This window comes from Marmota monax, unplaced genomic scaffold, assembly GCF_021218885.2.
Source record: "Marmota monax isolate L192 unplaced genomic scaffold, Marmota_monax_Labrador192_F-V1.1 WCK01_AAM20220418_F8-fsc00171, whole genome shotgun sequence".
Taxonomy (NCBI): domain Eukaryota; kingdom Metazoa; phylum Chordata; class Mammalia; order Rodentia; family Sciuridae; genus Marmota; species Marmota monax.
This window is the reverse complement of record NW_026694658.1, coordinates 3,443,170-3,455,304: the sequence shown is the minus strand read 5'-3', so window position 1 is coordinate 3,455,304 and position 12,135 is coordinate 3,443,170. Positions and strand designations below refer to the sequence as shown.

General features: G+C 45.0%; 1 protein-coding gene across 6 annotated transcripts in view; it reads left to right on the top strand.

The window, feature by feature from the left end:
- Ypel2 (yippee like 2) overlaps positions 1 to 12,135 on the top strand; it is a 60,724-nt gene that overhangs the window by 17,731 nt on the left and 30,858 nt on the right. For all 6 annotated transcript variants that reach the window (XM_046423208.2, XM_046423212.2, XM_046423213.2 and 3 more), the window contains one exon: positions 4,003 to 4,316. In XM_046423208.2, coding sequence (XP_046279164.1) covers positions 4,200 to 4,316 — 117 coding nt within the window. In that variant the 5' untranslated portion in view covers positions 4,003 to 4,199. The remainder of the gene's footprint in view (positions 1 to 4,002; positions 4,317 to 12,135) is intronic.

Genomic DNA, 12,135 nt, shown 5'->3' with positions numbered 1-12,135 from the left:
CTAGGGTGAATCTAGCTACACACAGGCTTTGGGTTCAATTTGATTTGAAAGCAGAAAAGCAATGAAACTCAGAGTCCACTTGTATTCCAGTCTTCACCTACTTTCCGCCAAACACCCCATGGAAACAATGATACAGAGGCACACCTCGAGGATGGCCTGGTCCAGTCTGGAGGAGTTGCTTCCTCTCGTGAGTTCCATGTGCCTGGTCAGTTTCTGTGGCCATGTGTGATGGTCTGGTCTGGCTAACACAGCACTCCTCAGTTTCTTCATGGCTTGATTAAAAAATGCGTACCTACTACCCTTCTCTCCTGGTGACACTCAGAAGGCTCCATTCTAAATTCCAGCTGGAACTGTGGCCCCTGATGAAAGGGGCCTGTCTGTCAGGCAGGCCAGCCAGGTTCCGAGTGCGCTCCCTCTGCCTTTGGCTCTTGAGGTGGTGTATCTGAGATCTTTGTTTTTAATCATAATATTTCCCGTTTTTTCTTTCCATGCTGAGCCAGCTGGGGGTGGTAGCAAATCTTTCTTTAATTTCCACTGTGATGGATTATTAGTTCACTTAAAATGCTGTTTAATTTGTACATGTGCCCTGAGGCTTTAAAATACCGAGTTAATTTGATTATTGTTGGAGATCAATTTGGACTCCACAAAATGCTGAACGGGTTGGATTCATGAAGCCCCTGGACCCTGTCCCCCCCTCAGTAGGGATCAAAGTCCAAAACTTAAATGCGCTATAGACCTGTACCCTTAATTCACCCCTTTAAAAAAAAATCACCAGTTAAATTTTCCTTTCTAAGAATTGACTCAAACAAGCAGGTTTCTCAGTTTTCCCTGAGAAGGGAAGAAGGCAGCACCAGGTGGATATATATTCTTCAGTCCCTGGCTGAAAGATAACTTCTGTGATTTCAGCCTGCTCCTTCCTTTCTTCTTAGCCACACCGGCCTTTTCTTGTTTCGGTGTCACCTTCCTCTCCCCCTGCTCTTTCTCATTCCTTCTGGCTTGTCCTGGGTCTCAACAAGAGGCATTTTCCAGTAATTTCCCTCTTCCTTTGCTTCTTCCCAGGGAAGGGGTCACATCTTCAGGATGCCTGTGGATTCATATTAAAGAGCTGAGTGAGGGCAGGTAGCTCAGTGGTACAACACTGCCTAGCTTGGGGGAGGCCCTGGGTTCAGTCCCAGTTACAGGGAAGGGGGAAAAGGTGGGGGGAGCAGAGCACTTGTATCACATTGAAGGCTAATGCTTGTCTAGACTTTCCAGGATTTTCAAGCACCAGACAGTCTGGGCCATTGCTCACATGGTGGATTTGTTCTCCTGTGTTTTAAGTTCAGAGCCATGGTGAACAGTGAGTGTGCATGTGTGTGTGTTTTGGGACACACTTACATGTTTAAAAATGGGTATTGGGGGTTTAACTCTGGCAGTTTACCACGAGCCACATCTCCAGGCCTTTATTTTGAGACTGTGTTTCACCAAATTACTTAAGGGCCTTGCTAAGTTGCTAAGGCTGGCATTGAACTTGCAATCTTCCTGTATCCATCTCCTGAGTCACTGGGATTACAGGCATGTGTCTTGGTGCCTGGCTGACACACTCACATTGAATACAGAGTGTAAATGCTTATTCTGCAGAAAGTAGCCTTGAATAAGTTTTGGGATTCAGATTTGAAGTTGAGCATAACCAGAAACTTCTGCCTATGAACTTTTTTTGGGGGGGGTTTCCTACAGAAGAGAAGTGAGAAAAGGAATAATTCTACTCGAGGGAAATGCATAATTTAGAAGCTGTCTGCATGCATAAGAAAACAGACCCTGTAGCTGCTCTGTAAACGCAGAAAGGCAGCCAGGGTCATTGTTTCCCTTTCTTCCCTTGGTGTTTAAGACTGATGAGCCCAGTGCTCCCTGCTGGGCGGCCAAGGCCTTGGACTTCAGAAGCCTTGGGCCTGGGGGAAGCCTACTTCTCACATTCCTCTGTCTTCCTTACCCTAGCTGGCTTCCCCCTCCCTCTCTGGATATTCTGTCCTTCTTGACAGTAGAACAGACACTGGAAAGGTTGAAGTCATTTCAGGAAATCCCAAGATGGTGTCTGGCTCTTTCTACCACCTGTAACTCTGTTGTCATCCTGTAGCACTGGTCTACTGTAGCCTGTTTTGTCCATTCACCTCACCCACTACCCAGAGGATGCTCAGGGGCTCTGGATCCAGGGGTTCATGTATCTTCCAGCCCTGTGTCCTGGGATGGCCAGGCCTAACTCTGAGGCAAAGCTAAGGGAATCATTTCCCACTTCTGTATCCTTCAAGTATTTTTTTCTTTTCTTCTTGGTACTAGGGATTGAACTTGGCAGCACTCAACCACTGAGCCACATCCCCAGCCCTATTTTATATTTTATTTAGAGACAGGGTCTTACTGAGTTGCTTAGTGCCTCACCTTTGCTGAGGCTGGCTTTGAACTTGTGATCCTCCTTTCTCAGCTTCTGGAGCCGCTGGGATTACAGGAGTGCCCCACCTCGCCTGGCCTTATCCTTCAAGTATTTCTTTAAGGTGTGACATCCATGTGACCCAATCTCAGGTCTGTAAGGGAGAATGAGCAGAGAGACTTAATTCCCTGGCCTCAATCCCTCCAACCATCAGGCGTCTTGCATGTAGTTGGATGTGGAGCCAGTGTGACTCAGGGCTGCAGAAGGAATGTGTTCTTACTGTGGCACGAGGGGTAGTGACCACTGTTGTCCTGCAGCCTAGTGTGGTCTTGGCCATGCAGGAAGGCTCCAGGAGTACGATGGCATCAGGGACTGCTGTGGTGGGAAGGATGCCAAGGCGGAGGGTGGCTTCCCTTTGAAAGATTTGGTTCCAGTGAGGTTTAGAGGAAAAAAGAAGACTAGGAATTTGTAGGATTTCTCCGAAGTATCCAGATGGATCCCAGACATAAGCCAGCAAGGAAGATCTGATTTTGTTTGTGTGTGGTGTCTCTCCCCTCTCCCCATGCGCCTCTAAATAATTTTATCTTCAAAGCCTGACGCAGGTGTTAATTAACGCTCAGGATTCTCCTGGGAGGTAGACAAGTGGGAACACCATCCCCATTAGTGAAGTCCAGGGAATAGACAGGTGTCAAAGCCTGAGGTAGGTAAGCCACAGAGGAGCAGAGTGAGCCCCGGGCCTTGGGGCTGTTTCCTTAGACCTTCACTGGGACTAACCTGCTCATTTGGTTATCCTGGGAACCACCCACTTCCTCGGTGTCCTTGTTTCCCAGTAGAATAAAAGAGGTGAGGCTGTGGGAGGAGAGATGTTTGATATTGTGGGATGAATAATGGGAAATCCAAGGATTGAAGGAAAAATTTTTGTAAAATTCACTGTCTTTATGATTTTCAGATGAAGGAGCCTTTTTATGACATTGATTCACTCACTTGTTTTTGTTGTTAAAAATAAAAATGCATCTACTTCCGAGCAAGGTATTGCAAAGGGAATCACTACTCCCAAGGAGCTGGCTAGTTCTGCTGAATGGGAAGCTGATCCTTTGTACCCTGTGCTCAATCCCTAAGCAGAGACTGGTGTGGGGGTTGCTGCTTCTGCAAGTGGTGGCTTCATATGTTGGAGTTCACCTGGCATCTGGCAGTGGATGGGAAATCCACACATGAATGTTGGATGGAGTGAATCACTAGAGGCTGAATTCTTCCTTGATCATTCACCTTGGTCTACACAGGAAATGGGACCCTAAAATATCCTTTCTCTGGGGTTGTAGGTAGCTCATCTTCAATCCTGGACTTTGCCTGGGGATATTAATGCCAATTGGCTGGATAACTCTTGAAAGTGCCCGAGTTGATACTGAATCTCCAACTGTAGCAGAGCAGCAAGATTGGAGTGATTTCTTAAGCGTTGGGCAGCTTGGGCCCAGTTCAAGAAATAGTGAGGGGGATTACTTTATCCTGTAAGCGGTAGCCTTTTTCTGGGTGGCATTCAGACTCTACATGACTTATAGGAAGCCTTACCATATCAGCTAATGCTATTTTACTTGGTGCCGCAGGCTGCTGAGAACCAGCCCTCGACCTCTACTTGAGGGTCCTTCCTCTGAAGACGTCACCAGTGTGTGGAGCCTGCCCCACACCCACCCCCTGCCAAACCACGGCCTTTACCTGTGTCTTCCGGTGTTTCCCGTGCGACCCATCCTGTGGGAGTGCCTCGTGGGCTGCCCCAGAGCTCACCCCACGCTCAGCGGCGCCAATGGTGAAGATGACAAGATCCAAGACTTTCCAGGCATATCTGCCCTCCTGCCATCGGACCTATAGCTGCATTCACTGCAGGGCTCACTTGGCCAATCATGATGAACTCATTTCCAAGGTACATGTTTCCCGCAAGCCTTTCCTGCCTACCCCCGGGTGAAGGCACTTTTCCTAAAGTTACAGATGTTTATAAACTCTGCAGAGGGGCTGGGATATTTCTACTCTATTTTTTTTGTGTGTGTGTGTGCAGAGAGGGCTGACTCACATGACTGCCTCACTTTCTTGAGAAATCACTCCAAGTTGCAGGGACAGAGAAATGGTTTAATTTGTTATTTTGGAAATTAGATGTCACCCTTGTTGGAGGCTTTGGGGGCTGGCAGCTTGCAGGCCAGAGAAAGGATTAGAGCCTTCTGCTCAGCTTGTTTGGTTTAGTTGGCAGAATGTGGCAGAAGAGTGCTTTCTGCTTGGAAAGTGAATTCTAAGAGAGGTGGGGAGAAGAGGTTCTTATGGTTTTGAAGGGTTTTTGTTGTTCACATTGGTTTTGCAATGCTGGATACTGCACCCAGGGCCTCATGCATGCAAGACAAGGGCTCTGCCATCTAGCTACCTACACTGCCAGCCCCATTATAGTGGGGTTTGTTGACAAAGATGAGAGAGTCCCTGACAAGCCCCAGGGGAAGTTGTGAGACAGTGGCATTACTGAAATGAGTGGCCTTTGGGGAGAAACAAAAGTGTCCTGTTGAAGAGATGATCTACTGGCTCAGGGGGACCTTTTGGGCTTATGCATGAGGTAATATAGAATGACATTTGATCATAATCAGAAGAAAGACCAGACCTTGTTTTCCCTGAGGAGCGTTGGCAACAGCTTCTGAAGTTAGGACTGGGGTTAATAAGAAACAAATCCAACACCCCGTTGTGCGATTCAGGCACTGGACCCTCCTTCAGGCAGCATTCTCACGGGAGCTGCCACTCTCTTGGACCTATGTTCCCAGGGGAGGAGAAACAGGTTTTACTAGGGCTGCTTGACAAAGAGAAAAAGATCGTGGGAGAATTCTTCCCTCAACTGCATCTCAGAACTTGGACTTCATGCCATTAAAATGAAAACAAACCAACCTTTATGCAGATCCAGACTAAGTTGAAAAAGAAAATTAGTGCTGGGGATAGTAGCTCTTGCCTGTAATCTCAATGACTCAAAAGGCTGAGGAAGGAGGATCCCAAGTTCAAGGCCAGTCTCTGGAACTTAGTGAGACTCTGTCTGAAAATTAAAAAAAAAAAAAAAAAGAAAAGAAAGAAAGAAAGAAAAGAAAAAGAAACTGGCTAAAGATGTGGCTCAGTGGTCGAGTGCCCTAGGTTCAATTCCCAGTACCATAAATAAATTAATAAATAAAATTAGTGTTGCTGACCTATTTATAAGAACTGCTGGAAAAGGTGGCCTTGCTTTCTTTACCTCTGGCTCGGTAGCCTCAGCCAGGCAGGGATGAGGGCTCCAGTCAACAGTGTAGACCCTTACAGTCTGACTGGCTGGTTAGACATAGGACGCGAAGAAGGTTGACAGAATAACCAGGTCTGCGTTAGCAGAAGATCTCAAATCGGCCCTGAGGACGGGGTCCCTTGTTCTCCATCTATGCCAGGATGTTTAATTACCATGAGCTGGATGCCTCGGGCCCTCAAAGACTTAGCTGGACTTTCACTCTGTCCCACTTTCCCTTCTTTGTGATTCTGAAAATTATTTCCCTTTATTCTATTTATGTTTCAGCCAGCTTTTGGCTTCCTTTTATATCAACGAATCATCTTTTGTCAGATTCTCTTTGAGTTTGGGGGGAACCCTTTGTCAGGAAGTTTGGATGTGGGAGGCTTTGTCAGAGAAGAGAGCAGCCAGTCCTCTGGGCATTGGAAGCGGACCTGTGAGCTTGGAGGGGAATTGCAAAGTTGTCTTTTTTGGGAAAATCACCAAAGAAAGTGTTAGTCTAAATCTAGTGGGAAGCCAAGGCATCATTTTAACACAAGGAAAAAGTGCTATGTATGACATTGATGTACCAGTATAGTGCTTTTTAGCATCCGCTATGTACTAAAAACTGCTACTTGACACTTTTATAAATGCTATCCCATGAGAAGTCTTTAGGTCGTTAGTCATCTTTTATATTGATGGAGAAGCTGAGACCTAGAAAAGTTGCCCAGGATCTTGGATTGGACATTTGGAGAGAGTTATTGCTTGGTATTCAGGAGGTATTTCTGGAAGAGGTGGTTATTTGCACTGAATCTTGTGAGATGGCTAGAGTTTGAATATAGAGAGATAGTAATGACCTTCAAAGTTTATGTCTTATCTGTTTGGCCTGATATGCAAGGCCTTTGATCTGGCAGAATCTTATCTTCTGAGGGAGTTTGCAACTGAGTGGAAGTTAGCCACAATCCCAGAGTATGCAGGTAAAGGGTAGTTCAGGGCCATGGATTTCTGATAAGAGCATTCTTCTTTCCCTGCTCCTCTCATGAGCTCTTTCTCACATCACTGGGCCATGTCCTCTCAGCTTTAGTCTCCAGATCAGAACTTGACCTGTGGTAAGAGCTCAGCAAGTAATCAAATAAAAGGACGAATGGAGCTTAAACATTGGGAGAAGACAAATAATGAGCAAAAAAAAGACTTCATTGGCCTTGTGTCCTCCATCCTGCCCCTTTTGGGGCAGAAAGGCTCATTCACAAGTCCAGGCCAAAATCAGCAAAGGCTTTGGTTTCATTGGCTGCAGCCAGTGCACAGATGGGGTGCATTAGAGCTTGATGATTTAAAGAGTTGGTTGAAATGCCTGACTGGGGAAAGAGTGAGGGAACTGTGGCTGGCGTCTCACAAAGATTCCTTTATTTCGCTTCACAGCCACCCCCAGCATTAAATAATCTATAGATTCTTATGCAGGTCTGCATAATGGAAAGATCATTGCCCCAGCCCCCTCCTTGGAAAATAGGCCTTTCTTTTCTTTTCTTCTTCTTCTTTTTTTCTTTTTTCCATTTAAGAAAGTTCAAGGAGAGAATGTCCCTCCTGTTCTCTCCTCTTGACTTAATCTCCTGTGTGGCTTCAGAATCTGCCCAGTGGGAGTTAGGGACTGGGAAGCAGATAGCTGGAGCTGGTGCAGAAATGCAATTAAATGATACTTTGTGCTTGCAATGGGGCCTGTAGTCTGAAAGCTTGATGTTTATTTGGAAAAAGGAAGAATAAGGAAAACAACCGACCGACCAACAGTGAGTCTGCCTTCATTATGGAGAGGAAGGCACAGAGGTCCAAAGAACCAATGCTCTTGAGTATGTGGCCATCCTACTGTGACAGTACCAGACTTCAGGCTCTCCTAGGCCTAAGCCTAATTGGAAATGTGTGACTGTAAGGTTTTAAACATATTAGGATCTATGTCGATATGGTGGTAGAAAGAATCCTGCACTAGGCTTTCTCCCTTCCCAGCTCACTGTACTTTCCTGGAGGCCTAGTTATCTGCAGTCAGTTGGTTGTCCAACCTGAGCCTCGTTTTTCATTCATAAAATAGTACTTGCTGTGTTTAATATGGTCTTGTCCATTAGGATTGCTGTAATGTACTTTAAGCTGGGTGGCTTATGAACAACAGAAGTTTGTTTCTCACAGGCTGGGGAGTCTGAGTTCAGGGTTTTGCCAGAGTTTGTGGTGAATGAGGGCTCACTTTTAGGTTCACAAATGGCTGCTTCTCCATGATCTTATGGTGGAAGGGGTGAGGAAGTTCTCTCTGGCCTCTTAATAAGGATGCTAATGCAACTTATGAGTGCTCTGCCCTCATGATCTAATAATACCCTGAAGATCTCATGTCTAATACTGTCCTCTTGGGGGTTGGGATTTCAATATGATTTGGTGGTCCACAAACATCCAGACCATGGCACATGGCTAATAACTTGCACTTATGATGTGCTTACCATGTGCCACCCCATGACAGTCTCATGCAGATACAGACCTTACTGGGGAGGGGAGCAGGTTTGCCTCCTTGGGTTGTTATAAGGCTCAGATGAGAGATCATGGTATGTTGGTGAATGGTTTGTAAATTATAAAGCTCAATGGAAACATCGAGTAGTCCAGTTGCTTCTCTTGGCCTTACTGTCCTGAAAAGGAGAGTGGATGAGTAGGTTGCAGGGGATTGTTCGTGCCTAGTACCAAGGAAGATTTAGATTAGCCAAGACAGTTTTGCTTTAGAACCTGGAGCATAGGAGTTGGACACGAGAAAGGGGCAATAAATAGCTGAGTGTGTGGGACTGGGGATGGAGCTCTGTGGTATTGCACTTTCCCAGCATGCACTAGGCCCTGGGTTCAATCCCGAGCACCTCAAAACAACAACAAAACCCAGCTCTGTCTGTAAAATGGTAACATAGTCTTTACTCTGTATGAGGGTGGGGGAACAACTTTTGAATTGATAATAGAACTATCTAGAGAATGTGCTGAGGCATCCAACGTCCTACCATTTCTTTCTTAGTGGGTGTTGTGGTCAAAATGCTGGTGTTTGTAAGCAGAGGTATTTTGAGTTGGCACAAGGAATTGCTCACACTGTTGGATTTTTTTCTTAATGGGGTCATCCCCACTATAAAAAGATGCTTTGGTTATACAACAATGAGAGCCTCAATTGCACCAGTTAGTTGCCCTGAGAAAAATCTGAACCAGTGGTCACATTCAGGGACTTCACGAAGCTTTGTGTGAAGATGTCTGTTGTCTTCCCTTGCCTCCCTACTGCCAACCCTACACAGTGGAGTGGGCCATTTGGGGATGGTGAGTTAAGTTAGTCCATCACAAATCAACTTTGGGGACTTGTGACTTCATTCCAAGATACAGGTTGTTTTAGTCTGGGTCCTTGGAGAAAGGCACTATAGAGTGGGTGGCCAGGACAGGTGGAAGGAAGAAATACTTTGCTCACCTTTCAATACTATTTTGTTATTGTTATGTCAGATTTTTTAGGTCAGATGATCTTTCTGGAAACAAATAGAAGATTCCCAGAATTTCAGATCATGTAATCCAATGTCCCCTTCATGAGGAAACAGGCCACATGCAACTTAGTGACCAGCCTGAGGTCACACAGCCTCAGGGCCAGGAATTTCTACTATACACCCTTCAACTTTTCTGTGTGAGGAGCTCTGGCCTGACGTGCTTTTAAGATCTGGCCAATCCTTCTGAAGTTGGGAACTTAGGAGGCAGGTTGTTTTTGTTCCCTATGGGGTTCCATTGGGCTTACAGTGGTGGCATTTTGGTTTTCTTTTCCTGTCTAGAGATTAGATGCAGTGTTGCTTTGAGAAGAGAGGCAGGGGGTCAGATATTCTGAAACCCCCTATTGATCTGGTTGCTGCCAAAAGGCCAGCTATGCCCTCAGTTTCCCATCTTTCCCTGAGCCAGTGATTCTCAAAAAGATCTGTACCCCCAGTGCAATGGTCTAGAAGTTGTGGGCACTGCTGGGCATGGTGGTATACACCTTTAATCCCAGTGACTGGGGAGGCTGAGGCAGGAGGATCACAAGTTCAAAGCCAGCCTCATCAATTTAGTGAGGCCCTAAGCACCTTAGTGAGACCTGTTTCAATAAAAAATAAAAAGAGATGGGGATGTGGCTCAGTACTTCAAAAGCCCTTGGATTTAATTCCCCAGTACGCCCCGAACACCCACCAAAAAAGTGGCACGGAGCAGGTGCTGGTGAGGAAGTACAGTGAGGATCATCTCCTGTGGACCCCTGTCAGGACTGCTTTCCTTTTAGTAATTCCCACCGACTACCAGTGTGCGCTCTTAATGTACAACAGAACTGCTTTCTAAAATATTGATGTCCTGAAAACTTCATGTAAGGAACAAAGAAAGGAACAGAATTTCCAAAACTTCCCTCTCTCTTTTTTTTTTTGCTAGGTACATGGGAAATTTTTTTTTTAAGAGAGAATTTTTTAATATTTATTTTTTAGTTTGTTTTCGGCAGACACAACATCTTTGTTTGTATGTGGTGCTGAGGATCGAACCCAGGCCGCACGCATGCCAGGCGAGCGTGCTACCGCTTGAGCCACATCCCTAGCCCCGGAAATGTTATTTTGGGCATTGGAGTGTATTAGTCAGTGATAGCCGCTGCTATGTCACATCATACAGCATAATTTATAAGGAATATGTACAATATATGGTGTGGCTCTTGAAGGTGATTATCCCATGAGCTTGTCTTAACTTGCAAAACATCGAATTCTAATTTTATTAGTTGAGAGGTTTTTTTTTAATCCAATGGATATGTGATGACTTTGAGTTTTATAAAAACTGTATTTGAATAAAATTAGTATTTCTATTTTAACAACAGGGGGAAAAGTAGGATTGCATGTAAACCCGTGTCTCTTATAAAAGTTAACCTTTTGTTTCTAGAATAGTAGGACCCAAGCTTTTGCAGAGTAATGGATGGATTCTCAGAAACAGAAGGTTGAGAACAGCTGTTCTTTATAACCCATATAATAGTTGGTGCCTATGGTACTTTGCTATAGAGCGGCAGCATTTCTTTTTCTTTCAGTGCTGGGGATCGAACCGAGGGTCTTGTGCATGCTAGGCCAAGGCTCTACCACTGAGCTACACACCCAGCCCTGAATGGCAGTGTTTCTGAAGTGGCATTTCTGAGGTTCAACAAAGGCAGAAGTGATAAATTATGAAAGAGTCCAACACAACCCAATAAGTCTAGTTTCAAAACACATCTGACCAATTTGGCTTTGTAAAGAGAACCGTTTTTTTTTTCCCTCTGCAGAATGACTTCTTTTCCTCAAGTATTTGACCTTTGAAAGCCCTGTCTCCTGTTAATGAAGTGTTAGGTCTTCTGTATTCCTCCAAAGCTGCTGACCACCCAGGAAGGTGTGACAGGGGAACCAAATTGCACAGAAAAATCTCGAACCAGGGGATGTGGTTACATTACAGTGTTTCTTGGTAAGAAGAAACCCTTTGTAACTTGTTAAATACAGTATTTTATGATATCTTCCTTCCATAGAGACAGAGATTTAACCAATTCAGGGTGAGACAAGTCATAAATGAAGCTGGTATAATTTGTATAGCATAGGTGATCCACAGAGGGACCATTTTAGCCAGATCTTGGGGTGTGTGCAGGTGATGCCGTGGGGGATGTTGCCTACAGTTGCTCTTTCATCTCATTTGCTTCGTTCTATCTTTGCAAAATACTAAATATATGGAGGTATTCTCTCTTTGTGTTTATAGCACTGTGCTAGATATTAGGAATGAGGGCGTCTCCATCTGGGCTCTATGGATTGGCTTCAAGGGATCCCTGAATTTGTAGATATAGTTCTATGTGCCTGTATGTTTCTAAGGAAGGTTCTGTAGCTTTCATCAGGGTCTTCAAGTTGTTGCTTAAACAAACAAGAACCCAACTACACCTTAAGATCTGTCTGTTTAGAAAATGAGGCTCTGGGAATACGTGGAAGAATCTGTGCTTGGAAGCATGAACCTGGACATGAGGAAGTGGATGGGAGGAGTTGGTAAAAAGAGCAGCATGAACAAAGAGGCGGACAGGAAGCCTGCAGGGAGCAGCCCTTCTTTTGGGTTAGATATTGAGGAACTGTGTGAAACAGATTGAAAGAGTAGGTTGAAGCCAGATTGTTAGAAGAATAAAAGTTCAGACTTCATCCTGTTGGCAGTTTGGTGCCACTGAAGACTTTTGAACAAGTAATGACATGACCAGCTAATGGTGAATGTTGCTGTAATGTGGAAGATGATGTGCTGAGAAGACTAGAAATGGGGCAGCTTGAGTGTGTCCACTGCTGTGGTCTGAATGTATTCCAGACACCTGGTGGTCATTCAGTAAATATTTGTTGACCACTACTTTGCAGACAAATCTAAGCACTCAGTGATTTTTTTTTTTTTTAAGTCTCTCTCATTTGCAGACATGAACAAGAGAATTGAGTCCCGAAAGTCATACTCTTTAGATGGAAGCAGACTT